Here is a 15255-nt window from a genome sequence, read left to right on the forward strand (position 1 = left end):
TTTTCCGGCAATAAATGGAACCTCAATTTACTCCTCTCCTCTCTCCTGCTACGGTGCTACCCTCTTTTTTTTTTTTTTCTTTTTTTTTTTGTTTTTTCACTCTCATGGTACCATCCGTTTGTATCATAAATATTTAGCCTCATTTAAATACTCTTTTCACGTATAAAAGTAATTTCGGAATTTGAACTAGTACTTTTATTTATTTAATTATTAATAGTGTGGTTGGGTTAAGGTAACTAGGGTTAAAGATTAAAATCGAAGATATTCTGATTCGAGGAGTCTTGCTTGATAGTTGATAGTGAGTGGGTGGAGAGAGAGAGAGAGGGGAGGGAGAGAGAGAGTTGTGTAATGTGTATGCCGCTCCTCCTTGCATTTTAACTATTATTAGCTGCAAAGTAAGCCGGTGACAACGCAACATCTCCTTTGTTTTATCATATTTCCACATTCTTTTTTAACTTTCTCTCTCTCTCCTCCTCATCATCAACAACATCATCATCGTCATCAACCACAACTTAATTCATTTTCAGCTATTCCGATCTGTATTCGTATCTCTTTCTCTCCCTCTCACTGTTCTTCTTCGTTGGTTTTAAATTAACGAAACGAAAATAAAAATCGGAAATTTATTCAGCTAGTAGCACTCAAACCCGTAGAATTTCTCTTTCCTTCTTGCTTCGTCTTTCCAGTTGTCCTTCTTTTTTACCCCCATCTTGTATTGATTTCCCTTTCAGATTCCCCACCCACATAATCCGCCCCCCCACCCCGTCTTCTTCTTCTTCTTCTTCTTCTTCTTCTTCTTCTTCTCTTTTGATTCTTCTCGCTCTCTCTCCCTCACAGAAACTCCACCATCCCTTCCCTCTTTCCCTCTCTAGCCCTTTTTCTGAAAGGGTAAGGGAGAGATGAAGGAAGGAAACGACGATATAATTATTATTGGAACTGAAAGGGTATTATAATTTCCTGGAGAGAATAGTCCTATAGTGCCAGTACTTCTACTTGTAGTAACAAAGAAAAAGGAGGAATTGAAAGAGATAGAAGGAGGTGTTACGCACAAGTATGCAGCAAGGAGGGACCCAATATGGGATGTCACCGGAGATGACGGCTTTCACTGGAACTGGAACTCGGAGCCACATGGTCGGTGGAGTTTCTAGTGGTTCAGATCACTTACAGCAGCAGCAGCAGCAACAACAACAACTACTGCAGCAGCAGAAGAAATCTGGGGATGCAGCAATTGTGGTAGCTGAAGCAGCATCGCCGATCAGTAGTCGACCACCTTCAGTTACCCGTCCATCAGGGAATTTCGAGGAATTGGTTCCAGTTTCCGGAGGATTCCCAGATGACGACGCACTTGCTGGGGAGGAAGCGGAGAGGGGAGTGGCCGGAGGGAACAGGTGGCCACGTCAAGAGACTCTGGCATTACTGAAGATTAGGTCGGAGATGGATTCTGCCTTCCGTGATGCCACCCTCAAGGGTCCTCTTTGGGAAGACGTCTCCAGGTAAACAAATTCCGAAATTCCCCAAAACCGCATCAAAACCATGTCCGTCATGGCGTTTAACTGAAATGGCCATTTGGGTTTACTTGGCTTTGGACTCATCACACAGTATTCTGCAAATGCGGAATATGGATGGAAGCAGTTAATTCCACCAAGCACACTACTCTTCTGCTTTCTTTTTCTTTATCTTTTTCGGGTGTTCCCGAAATTCAGAGATCTTTGTGCTTTACGGCAGTGAGAGCTTTAACGGAATCCTAGACAACCGAATTCGTCGAAGTTCGGAATCTTGGGTTTCAGCTCCAAACCATTAAAAAACACAAAGAAATAACCTCTCCTTCCTTAACGATCTCTGCCCTTCGTACCACGGATATTTTTCAGACACCGCAGCAGCTGTAGCCTGTAGTTAATATAAACCCAGTAGTGATTTTCATTTGTAGCAGTTGTTGTGGCTTGGGTGCACTGTATTCTTCCTCTCTACCTTTCAGATCTCTCGGCTTCTCTTTCTCTGTCACGACTCACGAGTGCGGCATCTTTCTCTCTCTGAACTCGAAACAGTCGGGGCCAGATCCACTGCATCAATTCGGCCCAATCCGCAGTTACTTAGAGAGAAAGCGTTTAATTATTTAATTAATTTATTTACTTTACAAAAAAACTTAAGAATGTAAAACCTTTTTAGGGTTCCTATACCACATATCAAAACTTAAAAAAAAAAAAAAAAAAAAACTGTAATCATCACAGCTAAACTTTGGCCATTAGAATAGATGGTGGATGTTGAGATTGGGTGGTGGGCTGGGAGCTGGGACTACTACCCTCCACGAAAAGATACTTATTTTCAGACTCACCCACATCACCTCCCACTGTTTTTGCTCTAGTTTTTCATATTCTGTTCTGAGTTAATTTGGTCGTCCAGGAAGCTAGCTGAGCTGGGTTATGTGAGGAGTGCCAAGAAATGCAAGGAGAAGTTCGAAAACGTCCACAAATACTACAAGCGAACCAAGGAAGGGCGAGCTGGGCGTCAAGACGGCAAGAGCTATAGGTTTTTCAGCCAGCTTGAGGCTCTTCATACCAACAGCAGCGGCAGCAACAATATCGCCACATCCGTCATGCCTGCCGCCACCACCACCGCGACCACCAATCCTAGTTCAACGGCGGCTCCTGCTCCAATCACAATGGGAGGCAGCAATCCAATGGTGGGCTCCACTGGAAGAGTTCAAGCACCACAGCTTTCAGCCAGCCCAGCCACAGACACTACTCAGATCGGAGTGCCCCGAGTAAGCCCTTCGGATTTGGGTGCTGCTGCGACGGCCAGTGCTGCCGCTACCACAACAGGGATCAGCTTCTCTTCTAACACATCGTCTTCCTCTTCAGACTCGGAGGATGATTTGGAGGCCGGAGGACCCTCCAATACGGATAGCCGAAAGAGGAAGCGGGGATCAAGGGGTGGCAGCAGTAGGATGATGTCCTTCTTCGAGGGGCTGATGAAACAGGTGATGGAGAGACAGGAGGCCATGCAGCAAAGGTTCCTGGAGACCATAGAGAAGAGGGAGCAAGACAGGATAATAAGGGAAGAGGCTTGGAGGCGACAGGAGATGGCGAGGCTGACCCGGGAACACGAGATCATGGCTCAGGAACGCGCCATCTCTTCCTCAAGGGATGCAGCCATCATCTCTTTCTTACAGAAGATCACTGGCCAAACCATCCAATTTCCCCCGCCTATATCGATACCTGCCGCCCCACCACCCCAGCCGATCATAACACATCCACCGCCGTCCCAACATCAACATCAGCAGCAGCAGCCACAGCCTCAGCCTCAGCAACAGCAACAACCACCGCAACCTCACCATCAGCATCACCAATCTCAAAGCGCCGAAATCGTCCGCCATCAACCGGCTTCATCGGAGGTGATTATAGCTATCCCGGAGCAGCAAGTGCCTCAGGAGATGAGTAGCGGTGGTAGGAGCGGGAGTTTCGATCCAACCTCTTCTAGGTGGCCGAAAGCTGAAGTTCATGCACTAATCAAGATGAGGAGTGGGCTTGAATCGAGGTACCAAGAAGCTGGACCAAAGGGTCCATTGTGGGAAGAGATCTCTGCAGGGATGCAGCGGATGGGTTACAACAGAAGCGCCAAGAGATGCAAGGAGAAATGGGAGAATATCAACAAGTACTTCAAGAAGGTGAAGGAGAGCAACAAGAAACGCCCTGAAGATGCCAAGACCTGCCCTTATTTCCACCAGCTTGATGCCCTCTACAGGAAGAAAATACTTGGCAGCAGTAGTGGCAGTACCAGCTTTGGGAACCAGAACAGGCAAGAAGAACAACCACAGCAGCTGGAGACAATGGACCCGAGTCCAACAACCACAAATTTGCCAGAAAGGGGTAATGCCTTGACGATCATGTCACTGCCACCATCAAACCAAACCTCTGAAACAGAAGACAATAAGAACAACAACAACAATAATAATAATGGTGGATCTACTACAGAGGTGCAGACAAGTAATGGGGGTCTGCCGCCGGGAACCACAATGAAGAAGGTAATGATTGATCTCATCTCATCTTTTGTATCAAAAACTAAAAACAAGTATTCCCTTTTTTAGTCCCTCACTATTCGATTCATCAGTTATATTTAAAGGTCAGATATGGGACTGATTCTTGCTTTTGTATTGAAGCCAGAAGACCTTGTGAAGGAGCTGATGGAGCAGCAGCAGAAGCAACAAGAACAGTCTGTAATGGATGATTATGATAAACTAGAGGAACCAGACAGCGATAATCTAGATCAAGAGGACGACGACGACGACGACGATGACGACGATGAAGATGAAGAAGCAGAAGAAGAGAGGAAGATGGCCTACAAAATACAGTTCCAGAACGGGGGCTCCGCGAATGGAGGGAATGCAGCAAGCACCTTCATGGCCATGGTTCAATAGTTTCTCTTTCCTTCTGTATTGTCGGTTATGGGTTTCGTTCGCCCTAGCTTACCTCCTTATTCAGTCCTTCATCATCATCATCTTCAGTCCAGACATTTGTACCATATGTACCAATCTCAATATTGATTGACGCCCAAGCTCAATAGCCTTCAGTTCGTCTTCACTTCATTTTTTTTCCCTACTTTCTCTAGAATAGAGGTCTTAGGTAGGTAAGTCTCGTGATAAGATGGAGAATCCTGGAAGTTGATTGCTTCAATCCCTTTTGCCATTTTTATTGATTTGTTGTGAATAAGGGTCCACTTCAAAATGGGACGCAATTGAAAGAATGAGAGGAAGAGAGGAAAATAAGCCTGCTCAGCAGGAGAAGTAGCAGCAGAAGAGGAAGAAGACAAAGAAGCATAGATAGTTTTCTTCTTGTGGGAAAGGTACCTGCGGAAAGGATTGGAACATCGGAGGCAAAAGAAGCAGCAGCAGCAGAATTCTTCAGAATCTTTGCTTGGTTTGGATGAAGGAAGTTTTATTTTTATTTTTTAATTTTAATTGTTGGTCTTTAAATTTATTATTTACCATTTGTTCAAAAGTCTTTTTTTTTCCTTGTTTACTTTTGTTATCATCATGTAACTTCTCTTATTTGTTATTATTGTTGACATGTTAAATGTTGTCATGGTCGTTTACCTTGTTTCTGTGAATTGGGCTTAGACTTGAGACTTGTGTCAGTTGAAAGAAAAAAAAAAAAGAAGAGAAGAGGGAAAGAAAGAAGAAATGGTAGTGGGGACGGGGGGGCTGCTGGGTGGAGCAGAATTTCATTTTTTTCCTTTTTGAAGCTTTTGACGGGTTCATGCTTGTGGTTTATTTTGTTTGGTGACGTCTCTCTGTCTCTTTACTGTACTCTCCTTTTCCCCTGGACCCTGCTCTCTCATCATGCTGGGGAATCTTTCTTATATTTGTTCTTCTCTCTCTCTCTCTCTCCTATATACACACGCATGTACATATTTGTTGAGTTTTAATAGGTAATAAATAAATAATCCATAAAAAAACAGTTTTTATGTTTTTTTATTCGTAAAAAAGTAAAAACAAACAATTTATTGCATGTTCTTAAGTCTTAACTGCATTTTGATTATTTTTATTTATAAAAAAACTGCATTTTATTGGTTGAAACCTTCAGTGTTCACTGCATTTTCTTTCTTATTTATCTTATTTCCTTGTACCAAAGGTGAATAATATATTGGGGGCAATAGGACATTAGGATCAGTACACTAATCTATATAAAAAAAAAAGAAAAAAATAAATAAAAAAGATTATAGAAAAATGCACGAGAGATGCCGCTTCAGCGAATAATGGCATTTCAGAACCATGTTTTAAATTTTAGGACAACGGCCATTAAAAGGAGTGGCTCGGGCAGAGATAGGATTTCTTTTCTTTTCTTTTTTTTTTTTATTTTTATTTTTGGAGGTTGCGTAATAAATTAAATGCCATGGCGCACCTAATGTTTTCTCCCTCTATATATATATATATATATGAGTGGATTAAAGTTGAGATTTTGTCAAAATTTGAATGGCCAAGTCCGAATCTGAAGCAATGTAAAATGTTAATTCCGGGCAACTCGAATTTCACCCGTATCCAAGAAATGTGAAGGGTCATTCTCCGGATCCACTATAAACCTTAGGCATTTAGAAAGAGTATAAATACAAATAGATAAAAAATAATACAAAATACAAGATTTTGCACTCTATAAGCCTTAACGAAAATTTCCCGTCAGAATTTTCTCCATAAAAAAGTTGGATTGAGTCCCCACATTACAAGAATTTAAGACACAACTCAATGATCATGAGTTCGCATCTGTTTATTTCAAATCATCCCCACATTACAAGAGCACAATGAAAATGAATAAATGTACAATCGTTTTTAGATAAATTTGGTAACCATAGAATGTATTTCAGCTGGCTGTGAGTTGAATCCCTTGAATTGCTTTTATCATATTTGAGATCAATAATATTAGAAGAGAGCCAGATTTGGCAAGTATGGTCACGGTAGAAGAGCGTATGCTCAACCATTTCATCAGCCAAACCGGATGTCCTGCCCACACTCTATCTGCCCTGAATTTCAACTACACATTGCAATCTTGTATTGTGAGATGTGCAACTGCAGTGTACTGTAGGTAGGGTGCAGGTAAAGAAAGTGAGAAGGAAATCGATCAGCTATTTTGCAAATGAAAATGCCAGTTCTTCTTTGTTAAACTTGTCTGCATAGGAATAGTTCTATGGCAAACTCTCCAATGGAACTGCCTAACTTTTGCGGGGAGTTAGTTTTTCAGAATTTGCTCTACTATCCATATATGCACCATTACAAGGCTAGTTTTGAGCAAGTGTAGTCTTGGCAAGATGGTATACTAACTTTACTGTAAAAGAACCTAATTTGTCATAAATCTAGCAAACCCTGTCTTCCCCTGAAGGTTTTGTGAATATGAGAGGAGACAACTGTTGAGAGTGTAGGGGCTGATCTTGTGTTTGAGATGTATTTATCATTATTTTTGGGATAAGGGTATTGTTGTATTATACTTTTGTATACATTAATGTATCATTACTTGCACAACTCGTTATTTGTCTTTGTAAGAGAGGGATATAAGTGTTCTTTGTCATTCTTTCATTCACATAATATAGATATCTTTCTGTGAGTATAGCCAGACTTTAGAGACACCCCACAATTTTGTTTCTCTATATTGTTCAAAATTTTCTTGATTGCACCCAGATTATTAGGTACACCTGGGTTACTCCATCACCTGCCCCCCACAGTTTCATCTTTCAGCATATGTTAATGTTGATTGGACAGGATGCTTGGATACTAAACAGTTTAATGTTAGATGGCGTATATGTGTTTTTTCGTAGCAGTTTACGTTTTTCTTAAAAATGAAAAAAATGGCAGATTGTGTTCAAATCATCTAGGGAAGCAGAGTATCGCGCTATGTCTTCTATTTATAGCGATAGTTTCATGCTTTTTACATGACATATCTTCCCCAATACCTCTATCTGTAGATAACATGAACACAACAAGAATTGCCTCGAATCCAGTATTTCATGAGTGTATCAAACATAGAGAGTTGGATTATCATTTCATGCATTAGAGAACAATTCTTTGCTAGTCGCATCACTCTTCCTTATGTTGCTTTTGGGCTTCAGCCAATACATATCTTCACCAAAACCATGACATGGATTCGATACAATTTTCTAGTTTCTAGTTGACAAACTGATGCTTATACCTTGACATCAATTTTAGAGGGAGGGTAAAGAATTTAATGGCTGATCTTGTATTTGAGTTCAATGGCATGGGCAGCCTTGTTGTAGCGCCAGGGAACAAAGTTAACCGAACTGTGAAGGAGATGACTAAAAATGTATCTGCAATGACCGAAAGAATTTACCAAGTTGGACTGAAGTCTTCCTCCAACAGAGCTTTAATTACAATTTGTGCGTCTCCCTTTCAACTGCTGAGCAGCAATTTAATTTTACTGTTTCATTCAAATACACGTAAAACTGAATCAGAATGTAATTTTATAGCGATAATAATTACATCATCTTTTCAAATGCATACAAAACTGAACCGATATAAAATTTACATGGATTCTTGATTTACATCGTATCCAAATACAGCCTTAGAGTTAGACCTTAACTAATCAGTAGGAGGCTTTCCCCAATTCTCACTACTTAAAGGAGAATGCCCTCTTCTAAACCTTTGACTTGGGCTGAAATATCATAAATGATTCTTCTAGGGTCAAGAACACCATTGTCCAAAACCACTCTGCAGCGTGCCTTCCAAATGGACCATAACGTTATATGGTACATTCGTGTGGATACCATTTACTAAATGCTCAAGCATTCATGTGGATTTACTAAAGCACGCTCTCTAATTTACAACCAATTTATTTAATCGACCCGACGGAAATGGAAAGTGGCAGTTTTGACCCTAATGATGGAAATGTTGTTCTTGCCCCTAATAAAATGTGAGCATCCAACCTATTTGATCAATTTTATTATTTCTTTGAAGAATGTTGTTGACAAAGAGTTCAGATGCTATTGTTCTCTGACTTCTCTCTTCTTCTTCATTATACTAAAATGAAACATTATTTCTTTTTAAAAGACTATATAATGGTACTTTTGGAATAAAAATCACAGGCCAATGCCCTTAAAACATTTTTCACTCGGTTTAGGTGGTCATGTGACCATTTCCAGGTGACATTACAAAGAGTTCTTAACATAAGGTATATTTTGTAAATCGGGTGCAAACCGTAGGGAGTCTTTTAGTAAACAAACTTATAAATATCTTTCTTTGGGCGTGGTTGGACTTTAGACACACCCAACAAAACTGTTCTCTCTATTGTTTTAAACTTTTTCTGACAGATCCTAACGAAGGTTCAAAATAGTGACATGTATTGAGCCGTATCGGTTGATACATATCGTATTGGGGGTTTCTCGATACATTCCTATAAGGAGTGTTTTGGGGTCTCGACTGGTTCAGTGGGTGGACGGACCTTAAATCAACCTCTCTGAACCAGATTAAAAAAACTAAAAAAAATTAAAAAAAAACTATTGATACTGCTCGATATGCTGATAGTGGCATATCGATATTTTGAACTTCTCTCCTGACAATAACCACAAGGATGAGGTTGTTAAGGCAATCTTGATTTAAAGACCTATCTTATTAGTTAATGAGGTTGTAGACCTTGTGGAAATTGGTTGTCTTCGACTGATGACTCTGAATTTTAAGGTCTTTGAGGTTAGGGATCCATGGATCCCCCCAAGTTTTAATGTTTTTGCTAGAAGATACCAATAGAGACCCTTACTAAGAAACTTTCTGTTCATTAGTAAGCCATTCCCAAGAGGACTTTCTTTTTGGGGAGGAGTTAATAAGGAAATCCCCTAGAGGGAAAATATTTGGCTTTGAGGACTTGGATTCAAGTAGTTGAAGGGTTCACAAGAATATGCCAAACTTGTTTTGCTAGGAGAGCTTTGTTGAAGCACCCCGTGTCTCTAAAACCGAAACACCCAATATGCTCCATTGGACCAATGAATTCATAGATCCCCTTCCAAGTGAGTTTTATGACATGGTTTCAAAAACCAATCTGGAACTAAAACCGTTTTGATCATCAGTTTTTGGGTGGACGGTTCGACTGCCCAGTTTGAATGAACAATCTGTTCCAACTTAAAAAATAAAAAAAAATAAAATTAAAATAAAAAGTCAAAAACCGTTAAATGATTCGAACGAATTGACGGTTTGATTGCCCAGGTAAGTGGGTTGCTGACTAAATCAACAGTTTTTGGCCAAGAATTGGGTTAAGAGCCAGACCGGAACCAATTGCCTTGATGGTTTCCAGGCTGAATGGTCCACCATCCAGGTAAATGGCGGTTCGAAAACATTATTTTATGAGGCTATAGTCAAAAAGATCTATTTTCTAGGGAGGCCTAAATAAATACCAACCTTTTCCGCCCTCTTCACCATCATAGGCTTGTGAAATAAAAATTTGAAATTTAGAGGGGGTGCTTTTTCTGAAAACAACTTCAAGTTTGTGATAATTGACCTTTTGTCTTGGGGTATTTCTAGCTCATAGCTAGAGCCAAGGGCCTGGAGGATGGCCATCATGGTCTCACTCTGCTTAACCAAGGTGGCTGCTCGGGGTTTGGTCATACCACTTGGGTATGGTGTCTTCATTCAAGATCTTTCGTTTTCTTAGAAATCAAATCAGCCTTAGTGTTAGCAAAATTAATTGTGCCGAGCTTATTAAAGCTTTGAAGATCTCTTCTACTTGTGTCCATAGAGATGCTTGTTAATTTGATTTTAGAAGACTTGAAGCAAGAATTGCGATACTTTGAGAAGGTTCAATTTCAGCACATGTCCAAATCAAAGAACTGTTTTGCTCATTTTCTAGCTAGTAAATCTTGTAATCGAAGGTACCTAGTTGTTTTGTTCTCTTGGTAGGATGCTTCCTTTCTTTTTCATCTGAACTCCTTGGGCTGTATCATTTTGGCTTTGTAACGAATTGTTTTATTGAAAGAGTAATCCTAAAGAGTGGTTGTGTTCATCATACATGAGGAGCGAGTCATTGGCTTTACTTCATTTAGTCCAAAATATCGTGCAATCGTTTGAATATTTGTGATAGAGAGAACCTGTGCCCAAAGTTATTGCAGATTCTCAAGAGAGAGACACCAGCCAAATTTTGAGACCAACACTTTGTTCATGAAACTCATATCAGTGTATCACGAAGAGCTCCGATCGATTTCTTGCCCACAACTATCCTACCCACAGCACACTACAGCTATACATTGAGAATATCTATCCACAGCACACTACAGATGTTCTAATGTACAATTGTAGTATCTTGTGGGTAGGAGATCCAGATTCTATCACGAATTAATGCCTAAAACTCAGCCTAATCTCTCTTTGAGGTGGATAAATAGTTGACATGAAGAGCCCATTTAGGAGGGCTTCTCTTTCTGGCTGAGCCGCTAAACAGAAGCAACAATGGTTGAGTATGCGTGTTTCAGATAAGCTATTTGGAGTAGCTTCATTCAATAGTCATAAAAATTGCGTTTGGAAAGGATTTTTTCTAAAGATTGGTCAAATCTGATTATAGTGGTTCTATAATCTATCCAATCATAAATGGATCAAACTTGGTTAACCTTTTAATTAAATCGTATTCAAATGTACAAATGAGTATTTGTATTTTGGCTGTGTTTGGAAACAATGCAAATTGAGTATTAATTCCGATTCAAGGTAAATTTGCACTTGGTTCACTTTTGCCTGTGTTTGGCAACATTACAGAAAATACATTTTTCAATGTATATTTATATTGATAATAAGATGTAAAAGTACATCAATAAAAAAAAAAGAAGTAAATTTGCATTCAAGTGGGCTTTTGATAAAAAAAGGCATATGCTTTATTGTAATTCGTGTTTGCATCCATCCATTAAAACTAAAAGTTTGTGTGGTAAGAAGGTAAATTTTTCAATGTAAAACTAACCCGACTTTACAATTTATATGAACTGTTTTATACTCTACATATTTGCATTCACACTTATTTGCATCGTTTTAAATTGAAATTTTCCTTACTTATATGACATGGGCCATTTTGAGAGCTAATTGTTTTTGAATGACGTTATTAACGATGCTTGAGGCATTTAATTTAGAAGGATAACATGTAAATAAGCCCTTGCAATAGAGATGGATTATTAAGGTACAATTGAATGGGCTGTGAATTGGGCATACATCTAATTCCCACATTTGAAATGGTTTTCTCCTTTCTTAGTTATTTGATACAAATGTATATTTACATATAATGTACATAATGCCTCATTTTTAATTTATAGGACATTTCTACTTACAATGCAACAAATTAGTCTTTAGATTTATTTGCACAATGTTCAATAGGTATAATGGAATTTACAAGGTATGAAAAACTTTTGATAATACATACTGATTTTGGATGTATCTTTGAATAAGTAGTCATTAGGCATGCTTCTTTAGGTCCATGTTCCTTCATTATCTGACCTAAGATCCTGAACCTCATTAAATCCAAATTCTTATACCCCTACTTCATGTTAATTGAATATAAAACTACCCTAAGTTTCATTCCATATCAATTTGACTGTGCTTAAATTAAGTTTTAAGCCAAATTCAAGTCCAATATATAGGCTCAATTACTAATTATTACAAATTCGGTTTGTAAAACTCATAAACCTAATCAAGTTTATATATATAATATTTTTTATTTTTATATATATATTAAAAAATAACTTTTTATATATATAATTTTTAAATTTTTATATGAAACATAGCTCACTATTGAACCCAAGTAGATCTGAGCTTGAACTCAAACTCGAGCTTTATATATGCTTTTTTTTTTTTTTTTTTTTTTCTGAGCCAACGCCAAATAGTTTAATATTTGTCTCGGCTCGATTTGTTTTATGTACATGAAAGAGACACGTGGATAATAAATAGGGTGAACCATTGCCCCATTTTTGTATTAATCATACTCCTTGTTTTAATCTCAAAGGATTGCCAATTTACTACAATCAGCCTATAATAAATTTATATGATGTTTTCTATAAACTTTTTAAGTGGTCAGAAAATAAGTAATGGATAGAATATTGGAGAAATGCATTTCTACTTTTCAATCTGCTCTCTTTCATGGTTGTTTGATAATGTCATTGTTCAGGAAGCTATTCATCTTATAATTGGAAAAAAAGAACTTGTCAGGGACATATTGGTCTGATAATGGTGTTTACATCCTACGACATATTGAATTCAAAAACTTTAAAGGTTTTAAGCATGGTTTTCAAAACCGGACTGGATGGTCGGACCGGAAAAGCTGGAAACTGGTCAGGTGATTGGTTCTGTTTTATCCCAGAATTGTTATTTTGCTAAAAATCGTTGACTCAGGTGGTCAAACCGTTCGAACCATCCAATAGCTTTAGCCTTTTTTTTTTGTTTTTTATCAAAATGGGTTGTCCGCTCGATTCAAATGATTGGACCATTTGATTCAAGACCGAACCCTGACTAGATCGTTGTCTAATTCGATTTTAAAAACATTGGTTCTTAGTTTGGTGTGTCTTTCCATGCGGATTATCAATTATTTATAATTTTAGCAGCTTGCTTTTCAATCTTTCTCCATTCGTTGGGAGAATATATTTTTGCTGAAAGACCGTGCCTTCCAATTCCATCTTATTTGAGTAAATTAGAAATGAAACTCCTCACCTTTTTTTTTTTGTCTCGTTTTTATGCAAAAACACACACAGACAGATACACCTCCAACTAAACGATCTTTGAGCATCGTTATGTAAAAACTCACTATGTTTTTTGGCCGTAAGATCTTTCATTCAAAAAAGACATCATATTTTTGGGTTTTAAGATCTTCAGCCTTGGGAAACTAAACAGAGTAAAAACAAATTGATTTTGTTTTTGGAAAACATTCCATATATTATTTTAAACAAAGTGAAAACAATTTGAAAAGCAGAGCTAAAATATCCCGCTACGACCTACGATAATAATGGTCACATCCGGTAAGGGGCTGACATCCAATAAGAAACAGAGTTGCCACAAGAATTATACCCGGTGATGAAGAAGCATATATCCATCCTTAATTGAAATGCATTCAGGCCACTACAATCCACATATAAGTCAATTATGCTTCTTCTTGTTCGGTACTGATGAAGGAAGATTTGGTCCGACCTCTTCATTATGTGACACGTGGTAGAAACGACAGCTCGGCAGAAGGGGTTAAGCCTAGGCGGGGACAAGGGGATACACCGCCGAACTGACCCACCTTGTAACAGTTCAGGATAGACTTCGTCGAACTGACCTTGTAACAGCTCGGGATAGACATCACCGAACTGACCCTTGTAACAACTCGGGATACACTTCGCCGAACTGACCCTTGTAACAGCTCGGGACACTTCGCCGAACTGACTGACCTTGTAACAGCTCGGGACACTTCGCCGAACTGACCTTGTAACAGCTCGGGACACTTCGCCGAACTGACCCACCTTGTAACAGCTCGGGACACTTCGCCGAACTGACCCACCTTGTAACAGTCTGAGATACCTCCGAGCCCAAGACCGCCTCGCTCAGCACTTTGCATCATCTTCTAGGCGCCAAATCCAAACAAGTCGTACCATGCCTGACACCAGGGAAGTCCGTGCCCGAGGACGCCACGCCTGACTGACTTGGGATATGACGTTTGGCAGCAGCACTCTAAACGGCCACCTGCCACCGCCATTAACGCCGCCATCTCCAGTTAGACGGTTAGGCAGTGACGGTTCTGTCTCAACAGAAGGGACGACGGCCGAGTTGACAAGCGCAAGGGTAATCATACCCAATCTGACAAGGGCCTCGGGACGAGTACACGAAATGACTATAAGAGCCCCCTGCCCCTCGACAACGGAGGTATGCAAACTTTGCGCTATCTGGTATTACCTTGCTTTTGAAGGATTCTAACTTGAGCTTCGGAGCCTCTACACCGGGTTCCCCCCGGAGCTTTCCCATCTCTTTGGTTTCAGGTCCCCTGCTACCCCGAATTCAGAAGCAAGGCAGTGGACAGCTAAGACCAGCCGGATCGCGCTCCATCAATTGGCACAGTCTGTGGGAAAACGCTTCAAAAAGCCTCCCTCCAAACTTCGATACCCCCTTTCTTCTTCAAAAAACCCAACACTCATGGCCTCCTCCAGCAACACCGGACGCGGCACGGAGACAAACGCCACCGGGGAGCAACTTCAGGTCCCCGTAGTGTGCGTTGGACAGTTCACCATCCCCCTTTCGGCGGATGGGATCCCCATCCTGAACACGCCACAAGCAGTGGCACCCGTAAACCCTCCTACCACAAACGTCCCCTTTCCTCTCCCCATTGAGACAACTTTCACTGAACCAACTGCCGTCCCCCTGGCAGCTAGCCAAGATCGATTGGAGGACCTGATGCAGTGCATGCGGGCAATGCAAGCCCAAATGCAACAGTTCCAGCAACACCAGCTTCACCAGCACCAAGTGCTGCACAACATCTCCCAGTATCACTATCAACAGCAGTTCCCCCAACTGCCACTGAACCAACCACTACTTCCACCTCGCCACCCCGCTCCGAGGCCGGTCAAGGCCTCCCCGCAGGATGGGCGCCCCCGCCAGGCGAAGGCCTCCCGGCCCCAAAACCACCCCAATAGCCAGGCCTCGTCCCCAGGCCGAAGAGAGAAAAATGTCATCCCCGCCTCGCAACCCACGGGTGGGTCGGGAACCTCGCCCGTGAGGTCGGCACCCCGGCGCTCCAAGCCCGAGCTCCCGCTCACCGAAAATCGATTCAGCACCCTGGCGGC

General features: G+C 40.5%; 1 protein-coding gene and 1 long non-coding RNA gene across 3 annotated transcripts; one reads left to right on the plus strand and one right to left on the minus strand.

Annotated features, from left to right (window-relative positions):
* The first annotated feature begins 283 nt into the window (after nucleotides 1–283).
* On the plus strand, nucleotides 284–5100 carry GTL1 (GT-2-like 1). 2 transcript variants are annotated; one of them, XM_088979186.1, is made up of 3 exons: nucleotides 284–1490; nucleotides 2398–4018; nucleotides 4154–5100. In XM_088979186.1, the coding sequence occupies exons 1-3, from the start codon at nucleotides 1051–1053 to the stop codon at nucleotides 4409–4411; spliced, it is 2319 nt and encodes a 772-aa protein (XP_088835312.1). In that variant the 5' UTR covers nucleotides 284–1050; the 3' UTR covers nucleotides 4412–5100. The 2 variants fall into 2 exon arrangements, with proteins under 2 accessions (XP_088835312.1, XP_088835314.1); XM_088979188.1 differs by having other exon boundaries at nucleotides 403–1490; nucleotides 4158–5100.
* On the minus strand, nucleotides 928–2469 carry LOC148864242 (uncharacterized). Its single transcript, XR_016110177.1, has 2 exons — nucleotides 2330–2469; nucleotides 928–2057 (listed from the first exon to the last, which is right to left on the minus strand). It is a non-coding gene; the product is annotated as an uncharacterized LOC148864242 (long non-coding RNA).
* Nucleotides 5101–15255: the final 10155 nt, after the last annotated feature.

The sequence above is a fragment of the Nelumbo lutea genome, chromosome 3 (assembly GCF_056320005.1).
Source record: "Nelumbo lutea isolate HS-2025 chromosome 3, American lotus-T2T, whole genome shotgun sequence".
NCBI classification, from domain to species: Eukaryota; Viridiplantae; Streptophyta; class Magnoliopsida; order Proteales; family Nelumbonaceae; genus Nelumbo; species Nelumbo lutea.